General features: G+C 44.2%; 1 protein-coding gene across 10 annotated transcripts in view; it reads left to right on the top strand.

The window, feature by feature from the left end:
• The window catches only part of BRSK2 (BR serine/threonine kinase 2), a 470,664-nt gene that overhangs the window by 382,687 nt on the left and 70,306 nt on the right, over positions 1-17,671 (top strand). For 9 of the 10 annotated variants that reach the window (XM_039538093.1, XM_039538092.1, XM_039538089.1 and 6 more), the window contains 4 exons: positions 1,983-2,016; positions 2,929-2,997; positions 5,599-5,745; positions 14,742-14,773. In XM_039538093.1, coding sequence (XP_039394027.1) covers positions 1,983-2,016; positions 2,929-2,997; positions 5,599-5,745; positions 14,742-14,773 — 282 coding nt within the window. Of the gene's footprint in view, positions 1-414; positions 453-1,982; positions 2,121-2,928; positions 2,998-5,598; positions 5,746-14,741; positions 14,774-17,671 lie in introns of those variants that run through there. The other variant, XM_039538095.1, reaches the window with a different exon arrangement.

Below are 17,671 nucleotides of genomic sequence, written 5' to 3'. Positions count from 1 at the left end.
AGCTATGGGACCCCACCAGGGGGGAGAGTCACAGAGCCTGGGCTCCAGCCCAAGCCCAAACATCTACACAGCAGTTTTTACTCCACAGCCCAAGCCACATGAGCCCAAGTCAGCTGACCTAGGCCAGCCATGGCTGTGTCACGGATATTTTATTCCAGTGTAGATGTATCCTCAGCGTCCTAAGTATACCTTGGGTTTATTGTGATTCATCTTCCCAGTGCCATGGTATTGAATCCTCACATTGGGACATTGCATCTGTATATTGTGTCAGGGTGGAAGTACAGTGTGTGCAGTAAAATCATTGTGCATCAATGCAGTGTCCCAACACAAAGCTACAAACATTGTGACATAAAACAGGCATCATCAACCACATGATTATTTTGGCCCAAAGGGCAAATACACAACTGGAGCAGCCTTATAGTTACCAGGAGGTGTCAGTAGGAGTGTCTTGGGTAAGTGCTTAGGACAACTTGGGTCCCTCCTGCTTTGTCAGGCTGCCTTTAGTGGATGCTATAAAGTAAAAAGTCATTGCTGTAATCTTTAGGAAGTCCATCCTTTCCATTTTTTAAAAAACAAAGTTGCATGTTAAAATCATGAATTAGCAGCTGTTATGCCCACTGGAGAGGCCGAGAGCAAATGAAAGATGACATTACATGATAATTGCAAAGGTGCAGGGGATGATTCAGGTGCATGTATTTGATTGGTCTGAAAGTGTTTTTTTAAAAACTAAGCTAGCATATGCCATGACTGCCTTTAATTTTATACACAGAGCCAGGTAAAAATATCTGATGAGAGGCAACTGGGCTGCAGTACTGCAGGACAGTGTATAGCTCTCTATTCCTCTTCTCCCTGGCATGGTATAATACAATTTGAATGGAGCACAATGGATAGAGTTCTTTTTTAATCCTGTAAGTGTCCATCCCAGGAGCCTCTATCCTAATCTAGGTGGAGCAGGGGAATATGTGGTCTTTGGTGGCTGCATCTTCACTGCAGAAAAGCGCTGTGCTGATGGGTAAATTACCATACTGGGTTTTGGGGGGCTAATAGAGGCTCAGGCATTTTTAGGGGTGTATTGCTATGTAAGAGTTGGGTGGAAAGGTGGGCTTCCCCTGAGCACTGACAATACATACAACTATGCCTCCATCAATATGAGCTAGACCAGTGGTCCCCAGCGTGATGCCCGCGGGCACCATGGCGCCCACCAGGGCATTTATGTGCGCCTGCCTAGTGCCCAGCAGGGGAGAGAAGCCGCGGCCCCGCACCTGACAGGGACAGAGAACTCAGGCTGCGAGCGCGGTGTTCTCTGTTCCCAGCAGGCGCGGGGCCCGCCTAGTGCCCAGCAGGGGAGACAAGCCGCTGCCCTGTGCCTGACGGGGACAGAGAAGCTGCAGGCTGTGGGCGCCGGTGTTCTCTGTCCTCACGGCTTCTCTCCGGATTCATATATTATGTTATATTAAATATGATGTTTTTCGTATTATTTAATGTACAAATATAAAATAAGCTTTGAAAAATTGTTGGCGCCCGCCACACTCTTCTGAAAACATGAATGTGCTACTGGCCACAAAAAAAAAAAGGTTGGGGACCACTGAGCTAGACCCTCTAGGTTCCAAATGGGACCCCAAGAACATGAGCTTCCTCACCGCAAGACCCTGGTCACAGTGGGCCTTCATGGACTTTGCTGAAGTGGGATCAGAATTCAGAAATCTATTCCTGAAAGAGATGCAGCAGAGCCTGAATTAAAGTTGCTTCTGTTTCTGAAGGTTTTCTCCTGATTTTGTATTAGGATTATTCTTCTGGGTGGCCACTTCCTGGGTATGAGTCTGTGTCACAAACGGGCTTAAGCTGAGGTCAGGGATGGGAGTGATGTTCTGTCTCTCCTAAATTATTTAGAAGGCTCCCAGAAACCAGTGTGGTGGGCAGATTACAAATGCATCTAATAAGTATAGGTTTAGATGCTCATTTGATTGTGATTTGCTTTACAGGTCGCCACATTATGCCTGCCCTGAAGTGATCCGGGTAAGTTAGCTTGTACTCACAGCATTTGTATAAAAGCATGTCACTCATTACATGGATGCAGGCAGGGAGTGAACCCAAGGCAGTCAGCACTGCAAATGCTTAAGGTGACTCATTTTCCTTCATGTGACAAGGCCCAAAAGCGAGTTACACCACTAGTATAAAGGTCACGAACATATGTCATTCTCAGAGGGCAGAGGTCACTCATGGTGGCACAGCTACTTCAGTCACTTGACCAGCCAGAAGTACAATGGTTTTGTTTTCCATGTTATTTCCATCCAGTGGGCCTCCATGACCCCTACGGAGTCCCTAAGTATCCCCTCAAGCTGAAGAAAGCCGGATTGGACTTTCAGCGCTGTTACTAGTTTGCTATTGAGCAATAGGAGATACTCCCTTCTCCAACTCTTTCTTCTTCCCCTAAGGCCGGCTCCTGTAGGCTCTGGTGGCCCAGGGCTCGAAAGGCCAGGATTCCCACCTGTTGATGCACAGCAGTAATATGAATCCAAGTGGTTTAGAAAATCAATAGAAGAGAATTGCCAGAAAACATTACAAGTTAGCAAATAATATGACTCCATAAAGAGCTAACCAGGAGAGAAGAAGCTTCTTGATATCCTGAAGGCATCTCTGACATTTCTGATTAAGTGCTGACTCCTCAGTTCTTTTACTGCTCCGTGGCCATTCCCTCCCTTCCCCATATTGTAGGCTTTGCTCTCTCACATCCCTCAGACAAGGACATAACACTGATTTTCACAAGAACCCATGAGCCGCTCTGCCCTGCTACTTAGGTAGCTCTCCACAAAAGCAGCTTCTTGGATCAAAACTTCAGGTCTCTCACTCTCCCCTCCCCCATTATTCAAGGATGGCTAATTCTCTTACTAACAAGCATTCATTTAAACTCCTATCTCTGTTGCACAGGGAGAAAAATACGATGGGAGGAAAGCGGATGTCTGGAGCTGTGGAGTCATTTTATTTGCATTGTTAGTGGTGAGTCATCATCCTTGCTACTTCCTTTAAACAGAAAAAAACCCCACAATGCTGCTGTATTTCATGTTAAATCTACTGCCATCATGTAAGTCTCTCCTGGGTACCCTCTCTCTTTCTCTGTCTCTCAGCTGCATCTTCTATCTCTCAGCATCTGTCCCAAATGGGAATGCATGACAAATATTTCACTTCGACTTTGTAGGGCTTCCACCTGTACAGCAGAGCAGAGGGGATTGTGGGAAAGCTGCTTCCCTATATGCTCTTTGCTATGTTATTGTGGGGCAGCACTTTAAGAACCTGATTCAAAACTCACTGAAGTCAGTTGGCCCCAGAGGGACAGGATGGTCAGGGTTGCAACTTCAGGACAGGGAGGATCCTAGGCTGCCCTTCATAGGATCAGGAAAGTGGTTTGGTGTGGTGTATTTTACATGTATATGCATCTTCATTCAAATGGTTTTGTCAAGATCTGAGTAAAATGTAACCGAAATGGTTTTGTCAAGATCTGAGTAAAATGTAACCGCTGTGGTTCGTGCCAATTTTGAGCCTCTGTAAACTGCATTTAGTGCAGTTGAGAATGTAGAATTGAGCCAAAAGTACCCTGTTTCAACTGGTTTCCACACAAATAATAATTCCTTTCCTGGCACCTAAAATATTCTGTTTCAGAATTTGTCCCTGGCTCAGCAAAAGGCTCATGAGCTGCACAGAACTTGTTCTGAGTTACACAGATGGTATGAAACCCCAAAACAAGACAAAAATTGTAACAGAATCTGAAATCAAGTGAGTTTTGCCTCTGTTCAGCTTTATACTGGAAATCTGGATTGTACTCCCATAAGCAAGAAGTAGGTTGCCATAAGTGACAAGTAGGATAGACTTAATGTGTCTGAAATTATTCGTCTTGTTTGTAATATGTCAAATGTTAATCTACAGTTACAAACAGCAAAGCTCCTTGATCCATATTCTGCTGTCCTTGCACAGTTATTATCCAGTTCCCTCTCGGGCAAACTTCTATTGAAATCCAATGGGAGTTTGCCTGACTGAAAAATGGGAGGAATAGCTGAGTAAAGAGCTCGTGATTTGACCTTTTGAAACACCAGGAAAGAGAGACCCAGAAAAGTTGCCTGGGAGTTATCAGAGTGAGTACTCCATTCTCAGGAGGATGCTCTTTGAGATTTTGTACCCCACTGTCTCTGGAAGATATCTTGGGTTGTTTCTAGTTATAAACCTGAGCCTTTAAAATGGTTGAAACTATCCGATCACTGATGCTCAATGCCAAGCATCAAGTTAATTACATCAAGATAAACACCCATGAAAAGTCTTACACCATAATAGCAATTGCTAGTAATTAGCAGCCTTTAGTTGCTATGTCCAGGAAATGCTGTATTTTATCATGAATTATATTACATTAGCCAAAGTACCTAACTCTCAATATTGATTTTGCTTTAAGTCCTGAATAGTTATGAGGAACTAGGTAACTAGGGATTGGTAATGAACATGAGGCTTTTTGCTTCTAGGCTACTAGTATGAACAAACACAGGTCGGTAATAACTAATGGTTGTTAGCATCAAATGGGCTTTTAGTGGCCTCTGTAAATAGATTTGTTGGTCTCAGTCTGTTATATGCACTGTATTATCCTACACAAGCATTACATGCACTGAAGTAAATACATTACATGCACTGACATTTAGAGCCTGGCTGTAAGAGTTGCTGAGAACCTGCAACTTGCATGAATTTTGATGGGACTCGAGGACACAGCGCATCTACCAGGATCATGCCAGTAATTTGGGGTGGGGGGGAGAGATTCTCTGGTGAGACATGGGCTTGTGATAAAACCATATCATATTTTCATCCAGTGGACGTCGAGAACCTTCACGCTCTTAAAGCATCCTAATTCAACCCTGGGGCACACAGGAAAGAATTCTGGAATAATGTTAATGTCCCAAACAAACTCCTGGTTGATGACCCCAGAGAAGAATTTACAGCTTTTAACCTACCCTGGAAACAATAGTCTGCATTGAATCATTTCAGAACATTGCATGGCAGATGTGATCATCTCTTACATCTCTGGAAGATGAGAGATAATAACCAATGTGACGGTGGTCACCAGTTGCAATCTGTGAACCATACTGTCAATCAGTGCCCACTTCAATGGTTTGCTTGTGGCATTTTGGACTTGTGCCAAGCCACTTCCGAAGCCACACATTGGCTCCCTCATCTGAACTGGGTTACTTGGACGTTGCTGATCACCTCGCTGCTACTAAATGTTGAGTTGAATTTAAGTGGTTCCCTGAGTCTTTTAAGAATTTCCCTGAGAAGGAAACATCATATTTTGCATTATGTTTTATTCTCTTGTTCATTTTCCAATTTAAACAAGTTTAATATAAAAGCTACGTCCAAGGTTCTGTTTCCATGTTGGAAAAAGTAAAGCAATGCTAAGGAGTTATCAACAGGTGAAGAAGGTGTGCTTCACTTCTTATAATGGTATAGTGACTTTCTTCATGTCATCCTTTTCTTTTCAGCAAATTGCTCAACTTTTCACCTTTTGCCCTCTCTCATTCCTCTTTTCTCCTCTCTCCCACCCACAATTCCTCCCTCATGTCCCTGCAGGGTGCCCTGCCATTTGACGACGACAACTTGCGGCAGCTGTTGGAGAAGGTGAAGCGGGGTGTGTTCCACATGCCACATTTCATCCCTCCAGACTGTCAGAACCTCTTGCGGGGGATGATTGAAGTGGACGCCTCGAAACGTCTCACGGTAAGAGGGTATTCACTGCAAATCATGTGATCAGTATGTTTTCAGGACTTTCTAGCTGTGTTTCTGTGTGTGGGATCCCCCCATCCTCTCTTCCGATATGTATTGTTGCACAATTAAAGTAACTCTCCACAGTGCAGCTGCCCAAAGACTCCCGTCCCTGAACCATGGATGAAGGGAGTGGATATGGGTTTGGGGAAGAAGCAGACTTCCTTCTCTTGCAAATGATGAGGGTATTTTAGATTTGTATTGTTACTCTGCTTTGAATTTCCTTTGTATTGAAATGTGTATGCATTTACAATAAAACTCCCCTGCTGATGGCATGATGGCACTGCCAAGTGGTTGGTGTATTTGGAATCAGCCTTGGTATTCTGGCTCCTCAGCTTAGCAGACTGGGGGTTTGTCATAGAAGTGATGTACTATTAGAGGGCCAGGACTGCCCTTTCACCCCTTCCTGGTGTGGGATCAGCATCTCTTGCACTTCTGGGTGAAGCAATGGTTTGTGCATTGTAGACTCCTGAATCTCAGGGTGCACTGCATTGTATCCTGGGTGCATTATAGTATCCTCTGGCATCCTGCATACTGGGTTCTTGGAACCATATCTTCTAGAGTCCTTATGCTTTGTGTGGTAGGCTGTGGTACCCTGTGCCCTGGGCACGTCATGTTGAGCCCTCTGGGATTCTGCACCCAAGATGAGTTCCACCGATCCCTCGGAGACCATGCCCCCTGAATGCACTGGAATGATCATGTCCGTCACTGATACCATGTTAATGTTTTGGGGTATTTTGAAAATGTAGCAATAAAAATAATTTTGAAGAGCAAGATTGCCTGCTATTCAGTGGAGGTTTCTGGCTCTGTGGGTATTTTGGCCTTTATAAATCACGTTGTCAGTCCCCGGTGATGATTTTATACAGATTTACTAAGCTCGCAGATTCTGAGTGGGAGTATGTATAAAGAAATGCAAATTTAAAACTCCTCCTGGTTCTTCATTCTGCTAAAATATTTATAAATAAACTCTCCTCCGATCAGTGCTTGGCGCCTCTGCAGAGACTGCTAACAGCAGAATCAGTCTGCACTGGCTGCAATGATGGCTTTGGGAAGTAGACACCTGTCTGCTAGGAAGTAACTGAACTCCTCCTACCTCCAAACTCACTTTACAATACTACTTGACAGCTACACTGTGGGCTTTGAGTTTCACTCCTTACCAAACCAGATCATGTTCTATTCGGTGAGCCAGAGGTGAAAGGCTTTGTATATTCTTACTCATATCCTCCCTGAGCCATCCTTCCCCTACAAATGAGTAAAGCAGGTCAAAAAAATTTCAAACAAAAATGTTCATTTGTTGAAAACAGACCATTTTTCTTAAAAAAAAAAAAAAAAGAAAGAAAAATTGTCAACATTTTTCATTTTGTGTGTGAATTTCTTACCTTTTTTCTATATTTTAATTGAAAACATTATCAAAATGGTAATCAGACCTATCCATTTACTGACAATTTGGTTTTCAATAAAAATCTGGGAAAAACGGAGGAGGGAGGGGAAATTGCAGTTTTTTAAACAGAAAAATGGCTTGGTTAACACATTCAAACAAAAACAAAATGGAAACAGAGAATTTTTTTACAAAAATAGGCATTTTTCAGCTGCATAAGGCCCTGATCCTGCACCATTCAAGTCAATGGGAGCTTTGGCATAGAGAGGAAGGATGGCTCAGTTGTTACAGTGCTAGCCTGGGACTTGGCTTCAATTCCCTGCTCTTCCAGAAACTTCCCATATTGCCTTGGGCAAGTCACTTAGTCTCTCTGTGCCTCAGTTTTCTATCTGTAAAATGGGGATAACAATACTTCCTTACTTCACAGGGTTGTTGTGAGGATAAGTACATTAAAGATAAGGCACTCAGATACTAAGGTAATGTAAATACCTGAGATAGATGGCATGCTATTCATTTAGGGATTGATCTATCTAGTGTGTCTTTTGCATACAAAGATTACTAGCTTGTTTAGGAGTCCACCACTTTCCTTATAAAGGAAATTTTTGATAATGGATTCTTCAGTCTAGCAGAGAAAGATGTAACAAAAGCCAATGGCTGCAAGTTGAAGCTAGACAAGTTCAGACTGGAAACAAGATGTAAATTTTCACCAGTGAGGGTAATTAACCATTGGAACACCTTACCAAAGGTCATGGTGGATTCTCCATCACTTACAATTTTAAAATCAAGATTGGATGTTTTTCTGAAAGTGATGTTCTAGGAATTGTTTGGGGGAATTGTCTCTGTTCTGAGTTATACAGGAGGTCAGGCTAGATGGTCACAATGTTCCCTTCTGGGCTGGGAATCTATGAAAAGATCCTGTTTCCAGTGAAGTGAGGTGATGAGCCAGGTATCAGACACTAGACCCTCTTCAGTGTGTCAGGGCTTTAAGTTCACCTTTGAACCAAGCTCATTTTATAGGGCTGTCTCTGAATTTTTGGCATTATTTAATGCAGCAAAGCACATGCGATAAAGGAGGGAAAACGGTTAAAGTCATTCTGGAGTGACTCGCTCCTCATCCTGATCAAACACCAAAGCTATTATTTTCATTTTTCCATAGGAAAAAGCAAACAGGTCTGATGTACGATATCTTGAGGACAGGGAATAAGAATGTGAAATGAATTTATTCAAGCGATAAAAGCTGCCGGGGGGGATGGACACACAGCAGAACTCTTCTTTATTGGACACAGTCTGTATTTTCATTATTTTGGGAGCTCTCAATTTGCGTCCCCACTGCCTGCTGATGGCACACTTGTCTTTCCATTGTGTTAGCATCTTCATCACTTAGACAGCCATAGAAAAGGGATCTGTCTGTTTATTGCACTACAGCTAGGATGTCAAATTCATTCTAAGGAGAGAGCTGGATTCCATGTTAGTTGTGGTCCATGGAGCAACGTATAAATGTAGGACTACATGCTACCCCCAATCCACAGCAGATCTCACACTCATGCCAGTGGGAGGTTTGCACAAAGATCAAGGGTAGAATATGGCTGGTACGTAGTAACAAAGTTTGAAGCTATTACTATTATTTATAATTTGTTCATGTACCTTAACGTCATATTCACCATCACTTACTGGGAAAATATGGTCACCCACAGGAGCGCACCTATTTTTGCCCTTTTTACCCCTCCTTTCTCTGTTTTGCCCCTTCTCCCTTATCTTCTCTCTCACTTCTTTTCTTACCAAAAATGCAGTTTCCTTCCTTACAGCAATTCCCACTTCACACAGGGCTTCACACTCCCCATTCCACCTGCTAAAATGATCAACAACAAAAGAGTTAATGTTGACATTTAAACTGCTGTAGCGCCAACACCCCATTAGGAGTAATGGAGGGTGGGGCAGTTCACACCTTTGAGATTTAGGAAGATATCACTGACTCTGTTTACACACCCTTCATTTTTGGAAACCATGAAAGCTAGGGGAAAAAATGTTATTAAAGTGTATATTTTTCAGAATTTGTATATGTCCTGTCATGCAGCCAGCAAAATATATCAAATGTGCCACATGTCTGATGCTTCTGCACTAGGAGGCTTACTTGGCTTGCCATGAAGGATGCTTGTATTCATTGCACTAGAGCAGTGGTCTCCAACCTTTTTATGCACAAGATCACTTTTTAAATTTAAGATCAACCCAGGATCTACCTTGTCCCTTCCCCGAGGCCCCGCCCCACTCACTCCATTCTCCCCTTCCTCCGTCGCTCACTCTCCCCCACCCTCACTCACTTTCACCGGGCTGGGGCAGGGGGTTGGGGTGAGGGATGGGGTGCAGGCTCTGGGCTGGGGCTGAGGGATTCAGAGTGTGGACAGGGGCTCCGGGCTGAGCCTGGAGCAGAGGGTGGGGTGCAGGAGTGAGGGGTGCAAGCTCTGGGAGGGAGTTTGGGTGCAGGCGTCATATGGTCACACTGCACCTAATCTCATAGAATCCACTGGACATTTCATGAGTCTTACTTTTTATTAGTGTCATTTGTGGTTGATAGATCCAAAATCCTTCAGGGATTGTCACAAATCAGTGTAACATTCTCAACTGTGGGGTGTGCATTTGCTGAGCCTGGGGCTGGCGGTTGGGGTGCAGGAGTGAGGGTGCAAGCTGTGGGAGGGAGTTTGGTACAGGAGGGGGCTCTGGGCTGGTGCAGGGGAACTGGGTGCGGGAGAGAGTGCGGCATCTGGGAGGGAGCTCTGGGCTGCGGGTTGGGGTGCAGGAGGGGGTTCAACGTGCAGGCTCTGGCCACGAGGCACTTACCACAGGCGGCTCCCAATCGGTGGCGCAGTGGGGCTCAGGCAGGCTGCCTGCCTGCCGTGGCCCCACACCGCTCCTGGAAGTGGTTGTCAGCTGGCACGTCTCTTCCCTGGGGGGAAGGGGCAGCAGGTCTCCGTGCGCTTCCCACGCCTGCAAGGGAGCTGCAGGGATGGTGCTGGGGGTGGGGGCAGTGCATGAAACCACCTCACCCCTCCTTCCCTTCCCCCAGGGGGCCACACGCAAAGACATGCCAGCAGACAGCTGCTTCTGGGAGCGGCGTGAGGCCATGGCAGGCAGGCAGCCTGCCTGAGCCCGCTGGTCTTTTTGCGGCCCGGAGATTGCGATCAACTGGCCAAGGCTCCAGGATCAACAAGTCAATCACGATCGATGGGTTGGTGACCACTGTTATAGATGGTCTTGTAGTTAAGTCACTGGGAAAATCACTTTAATTTCTCTCTGCCTCAGGTCCCCATCTGTAAAGTGGGGGAATAATGATATTCCCTTTGTCTGTCCTGTTTCTTTAGACTGCAGGCTTTTCAGGGCAGGGACTGACTGTGTGTGTATGTACAGCACCTAGCACAGGAGGGTCCTGACCTTGGTCAGACTATCTAGGGCTTCCCTCTCTGCTTGTCCACGAAAACCCATATTTTAACATGATACAACAGACTAATGCTTGGACATAAAGCTCTTTTTGAATATAGAAGGAGCCTGGTAAATGAATTGGTCTATTAAAAGGGTCAGTTTATGGCACATCAAGGTTTGAAACTTTGCCTCCTTCGTTGCCGGGGCAGATTGGGAACTCTTGCACTAGCGCAAATTAGAGATGGGCCAAACCAGCAGCCCCCACCCCCAAATCCACAAACTTTGGGAGAGTTCAGATTTGCATCAGAACTTTGCAGCTCTGGCTGATGTGCTGAGCCACTGCCTCTCACTGGTGCCTTCTCTCTGTATCCAGCTGTTGTCTCGTGTCTTATACGTAGACTGCAAGCTCTTAGGGAGGACCATCTTTTTGTTCTGTGTTTGTACAATGCCTAGCCTGGGGGGGGGGGGTCCTTGACTAGGGCTTCTAGGTGCTACTGCAGTACAAATAATCAGAATAATTTATTAAGATGGTGCATTTTTCTGTAAAGCTTTGGTATTGGGAAATCCCCTCCCCATTCCCAAGGCCACCGTTCAAGCATGAGGAAGCCTCCACTGGCTCTGTGAAGGTAGAGGTTGGTTTTGTTGTTTTAGAGATGGCTTCTTGTGGCAAGTGCCTGCAGTGGAGAGGAGATATGGGGACAGAGCATTTTTACAGCCTTCATATAATGGCATTCCATTCGGGGAAACCCCTGTGAGAACAGTGAGAAGAGCCCTGTGGGAAGAGCTGTTAAATGCCTTTGTCACTTAAATGCATTTAAACATTGTGTTTAAATGATGGCAGAAGGAGTGAGATTAACTCCCACTGTGGCTCACCCTCCTCTACACTGCATCCTAAAAAGCTTACAGTCTTCTCCTTGTCAAAATGAATCGCCCTCCTATAACCCCTCCTGTCACTTTAATGCAGATGAAAAGCAAGAAAGCATTAATTAATTACCCTAAAAAAAAGAAAAAGCAGGGAAGATGTTGGCGTCAGCAAGCACACTTGTACGGTATCATAATAACAATTCCATGCAAATCAGAATTGTGATTGTTTTTGTAAAGCACTTTTCATACTTGGGGTATCCCAAAGTGCTTTACAATAATTATTTCAATATGGGTAGCGCTGCAGTTGTGTGGGCAAACAGCGGCCATTGTGCACTCAGTGAGAGCTCTCACACAGCTTGGGATCTGTTTTTATGGCAAATGCAAAGTGCTAGGGGATCTTTACCTTAAATTGGAATGGGCAGCAGAGCAGACCTCTGTTTAACGTCTCATCTGAAGGTCCTGTTACTGGGACATGGACTTGTGACCCCCTCTGACTGGGAAACTGAAGGGCTGTTGCCTGAGCCACACTGACACTTCTGCTTAGCACAGCCACACGAGGACAACCTGACACAGAGAGACAGAAAGGACTGTAAAAGAAACAGGCATGAAAGAGACTTGAACGTATTTTAGCCACATCACCTGCCCTCCATCCAAAATCATTAATAGCTACCCCCTCCCTAAGGTGTATATTATGTACTGGTGGAGTATATGCATCCTTTGAGGGTCTCTCCCTCTGTGATGGCAGCTGCTGCAACAACGTAAAGGGGACCTGTACAGCAGCCTTTTAACAGGGCCTTCTATAAGTATACATGGTGACTGGCTATGTTAAATCCCTGGTGTGGAGCTCTGGGAGGGAAATAGGAAAGAGGGAAGGTGTACAAACTGACTGGCTTTTTCATTCTGTGTTTGTACAACTCTAGCACAGAGGGGTCCTGGATCAGTTCTGGAGCTTCTAGGCGCTACTGTAATACTAATAGTAAAACTTAACGAATACATACTGCTATCTTCTAGAGCATGGGTTCCCCTGGCTGAGAACCCGTGGTCTGGAACATGGTGGTGTGTGTATTAATTAATTCAAGGGGGCAGTTCGCAAATCGGTATCAGGATGTCATGACCCTGCCCTTACCAAAGGCTAAATGGGAGAGGATTTTTGGGGAAGGAGCCATGGAAAAGGTTGAAACCCACTACAGTTAAGTCCACATCACCGACTCCAACCTAACAGGAGGAACAAACAAGGCTCTCCTCCCTTTCTGAGCCCAAACACCTGAGCTCCAGTGTTTGAAAAACTCCTGGTGATAAGTGGAGGCAGACACGCCTACTCTTCTCACTGTCACACAGGCATGGCTGCTGCTTCTGCTCTGTGGTGGTAAAAGGGAGGATGGGGAATCCTGTTGGAACTTTTGTGTGATGGTGGTATTAGCTGGTTAGAAGCAGCAGGCTTAACCTTTTCTTTCTCAGTTCTAAAGAAGGTCATTCATCTCTCTTAGCTACCCTTCCACCCTCCCGTCAACTGCATTTCTTTCTTGTCCCTGGATTCTAGGAAAACCCCTGTCACACTTAACAAACCCTCTGATACAGAGTCAGTCTTTGCTCTGCTGGGCTTTCCAGGGCGAGGAGCCATTGTTATATAACATACAAAAACCTCGGTTTCCTCTTTCTCTCTGTCAGTCTCCTTCTCTCTGTCTCCAAGCATCTGTCTGTCTGTCCCTCTCTCTCTTTGGCTTGACAGTTCTCATTAGCCTGGAAATGAAGTGGAAAGTAATAAGGGCAGGACAGCTGTCTCTGTTCTTCCTGACCGGTTTAATGGGCCTCTGATTTCATCTTACAGACATTATGTGAGATTCCCCTGCCGCTCACTGGTACACTGCTGAAGCCATATATGCGCACACACAGACACACACATACAAAGATTCCTCATGTGGTACAATCTCTTGGCATCTGCAAGTGGTTTTTTCCTGCTAGGATGCTGCTGCAGACACACAGGCTTAGATTTGCTGTAGGGGTATATCTGAGCAGGGCTTGTTCTCTCTGTTGATTAGGGAGAAGGGTTCAGCAGGAGCTTCTTTTGGAAGAGTGACTTTTTCCTGTGCTTGGGAAAAATGTTGCCACCACAAAACAGTCCCTGTGGCCTGCCTTCTGTAGGCAGACATCCCTACTGTCAAACTTTGGTAACTGGCCAGTCTTCCACTGTATTTATCATTGTCTGTCCAGCACCACAATCATAGGAACCACTGTCTCACCATTCCCCTGTATGTAACATGTAGTGAAGGGTCCCTGACTGGAGTGGAAATGGGTTGCAGGACCCAAGGCCAGCAGAGGAGATTGGGGTCTGGAAGACTTGTGCTGGGGCACTAAATTATATTACCATAAATTCACTCCTATATAGAGAGATATACCTATCTCATAGAGCTGGAAGGAACCCTGAAAAGTCATTGAGTCCAGCCCCCTACCTTTACTAGCAGGACCAAGTACTGATTTTTGCCCCAGATCCCTAAGTGGCCCCCTCAAGGATGGTGCTCACAGTCCTGGGTTTAGTAGGCCAATGCTCAAACCACTGAGCTATCCCTCCCCTTCTTCTAGTTGTTTTGATGAAGTTGTTATAATGAACATGTGGCCCACCTGGAGTGGGCCTTGGTGGAAATCAAGCTGCACAAATCTCACATTGCCTTCACTTTACTTACCTTTGTGAACATATCTCCTGTCTCAAAGAAAAAGAAAAGCCTATAAGAAAATAGGCTTGAGTTTGGAGTGGCAACATCATCCTATAGGCAGGTATATGTCAATAGCAGGTTTTGGCTGATTTCAATTGGATTATACGCCTCTTAGCTTATTTTTCAGAGCACTTGTCTGTGAACCCTCGTGGAAGCTGGGTTCTACACCTGCCCTGTAGCTCAGTCATTATGGCCTGTGTGCCTCCCTACATTTCAGGAGATACATTATGGCCTGCCTGTGACTGTGTCTACAACTATTTAAAAAAATAAACTTTAAACCAGTGCCTGGTGATTCCTGCTCCTTTGTTCTTGGTGCCCCAAGTGACAGGCCCGTTTGGAATGGTGCAGGTGAGCCAGCAGATGCTTTGTATGCAGTGTAAAACTCCCATCATTTGGGTGCAGTAAGATAATTGCACCAGGGCATCCCAACTGAGATTCATACTTCCAGACTCTAAGGAGGGTGACCTAAGCCCAGCTACAGGCAGCCCTCATATTTGGTTGCTTTATGCAGGTTTCCTGTTTTTTGCTTTTTTGTTTTGTTTTGTTTTTGCTGTACTAACTCCTTGTTTTCTCTTTCTTTGTAGCTAGAACACATTCAGAAACACATATGGTATATGTAAGTAACATTTTTAAAAATCGTATTTACTGTCTTCAATATTGTTGCTGTTGCAGGGAGCTGGTAATCTAGAAGTCTGTGAAATGGATAGACTTGGGTGACATGAAAACAGCTTCCAGACAGGCATGGGCCAGGAGGTGAATGAGGGAACATCCAATAAAGATGAAGTTTTAGCCTGTGCAGTGAATACAGTCTCCTCTGCGTAGATTCAGGCTAGGGACTCTCATATACAGGAAAAACCTGTGTGGCAATAGTTTGAAATAGGGCCTGTTTAACTATGTGCCACTTTCCATACCAACATATTGCTGGGTTTTTTTCTGAATGTACTATGCCTGAGAGGGTAATTCCTGGGTGAACAGCAAGGGACTAGTGGACACACTTACCTGGATACCTAAGTAACTGCAGGGAATCCCTAGCAAAATCTTAGTAAAACCCTCTTGACCGGCAGACTTTCATGGGTTCCTCTCTGGCATTTGTGGCTTTTCTCCAAATAGGGGGAATAATAAGAGACATTATTAGAAAATAAGCTTTTGTAAACAATCACTTTCTACTTCATAGGCCTTCTTCCCCCTTCTTTACAGTAAATTAAGAGGCTGGGTCATGACCTCATAACCTACTGATGAGCGATAGTTCCATGGCTTGACTGACAGCAGCAGCCTCACACCGTGGAAAAAGAAGTCTATAAGAAAAGGCCATTCCCTTCTGATGATTTGAGCGCTTGGAAGACTGCTGGCTTTTTAAAGTGACCTTGCATTTTTGTATAACTCTAATAGTCCTTCATGAAACATTGATAAATAGGACTTTTGCTTTATACTGATGCTAACCCAGTTAGACTAAAAATAATTCTTTGCAAGTGATAAACAAGAAGGTGGTGCTTTGTTACACACTTCTGGAAGGTCAGCACATCTGGAAGTTCACTGCATGTATGCTATAGAAAGCCAGGTCTTAAATAGCCTTGCCGCCACTGCTTATGAGATGTTTTGTAGGATGCTGTTTGTTGATCTGTCAGTCATTTTATTTTTTAAGCCGTTCACTAGGAGACAGCCTCTTAGTGATTTTTTCTATGATTTTATTGTATGGACATTATTCATGCACGGGGCTCAGTTGACTTCCATGGGAGTTGAGGATGTTCAGCAATCTGCAGGATCACATGTTTTGTTGCTACCTGGCCTGAACTGACGTAGCACTGTGTCCACAGCTTTTTCAAGCTCTCTGGAGTCGTCAGTTGACATGATGCTTTTTAATATCCAGGAAGATTTGGGGTTTTATAACAGAAAGTTTTTTGTTTGTTTGTTTTAAACCCTCACTGATGATCGTAGGCCAAATTGAAAAAATGTAGTGTTATTCTCCCATGCTGTGCCCCCAAACCAAATCCCACCCCCTGAGATTCCGAACTAAAATGCTGCCTATGATAGATTGTGCAGATGTTCATAATGTGATCATCCCACTTGTTTCTTGCATGCTCTGTAGGGAATGACATTAGCTGATTGACATCCCTTTTCCTTCTTTCTTGCATGCTTGGATCTGAAATGAAATTCTTAGAAGTTAAATTAAATTTTTATGATCATTTATATTTTTGTAGTAAAGCGTAAGTGTTAATGCCCCAGTGAGATTTAAACTGTTCATACCTCATGAAGCTATCGTTTCAGATTATCTGCGTATTCAGAAAGATAACACTGCAGCGCTTTAAACAAGGGTCACAGTTTCAAGATTTTATTTTGCATCCATAAAAGTTAGGCTATTTTCTTTTTCAATGAGGGCCCAATTCTCCACTAACTTGCACCTAATGGAGTCATTTTCACTTGTGAAAATGGAGCATAAAACTACCATTCTGATCGAGCAGTGTTTAATGTCCTCTTTGCACTCACTTTGCATGGTCTATCGATGCTAACAAGAAGAGAGTGGCTGTAGACAGAATTGTGTAAAGACCACAAGCTTTGCAAAGCACTTTAGACTTCTATCTATTTGATTTAATGCACATTACAATCCAATATAAAACCTTTATTCACGGCCATGGATAGTTTAAGATGGCCAACGAGTGACTTGAAACTTGTACTCAGTGCTTGAGAAGTGGTTTCACTTAATTCTTGAAATGGATACTCATGGTCATGTTAAACTATGAAAAACATACTTGTAGTTAAGAATAATCATGCACCTGCATGAACACACACACACACACACACACACACACACTCACTGAAAGTTCCTCGAGCACAAGCTCCTTCAAAAGAAAGTACCCACTCAACAAACTGTCACATATTGGTCCAACTTACCCCCTAGTAATGTGATAGTCAACGGACTCAAGTGATTCAGAGGGATTTTTTTTAAAGTGAGATAAATTTTCCAAAATGCAGCTCGATTTTGTGACAGAAGATTTTTGACACAGAACATATCTTGCTGAAAATCAGCAGATGAGCATCAGTTCTTTTCACCTTTGCCAATAAACCAAATGGATGGATGAGATGAGCTATCATGGCACACCCAGAGCTATCATGGCACAACCAGAAGGTGCTAGGTTTACTAAAGAAATGGGAAAATAATGGTACTAATTCTGATTTGATTAGCATCTGCGTAATTCCACTGAGTTTACACAGGAGTAACTGAGATCTGAATCAGGCTCATTGTGCGTATCAGTGAGATACAGGTTAGAAAATTTGTGAGAAGGTTAAAAAAGCCTACCATGAGTTGGAATCATGTCCATTGCATGTACCATCACTCATAAGGGTGGAAGTATTTGTAAAGCAGCATTACATTCAACTAGTCTTTTAAAAATATGTGCGATTTATAGCAGTTATCCTGTGACATGGTTTGACATGCACGTGAGCTGAAGTGCAACAAATTTGTCGTTTGCTCCAGACGGGGAAGAGAACAGACAATACAGTAATGCCAATCATAGCA

This window comes from Mauremys reevesii, linkage group 4 (assembly GCF_016161935.1).
Source record: "Mauremys reevesii isolate NIE-2019 linkage group 4, ASM1616193v1, whole genome shotgun sequence".
NCBI classification, from domain to species: domain Eukaryota; kingdom Metazoa; phylum Chordata; order Testudines; family Geoemydidae; genus Mauremys; species Mauremys reevesii.
The sequence above is the reverse complement of the archived record's forward strand: the minus strand, read 5'-3'. Positions and strand labels throughout refer to the sequence as shown.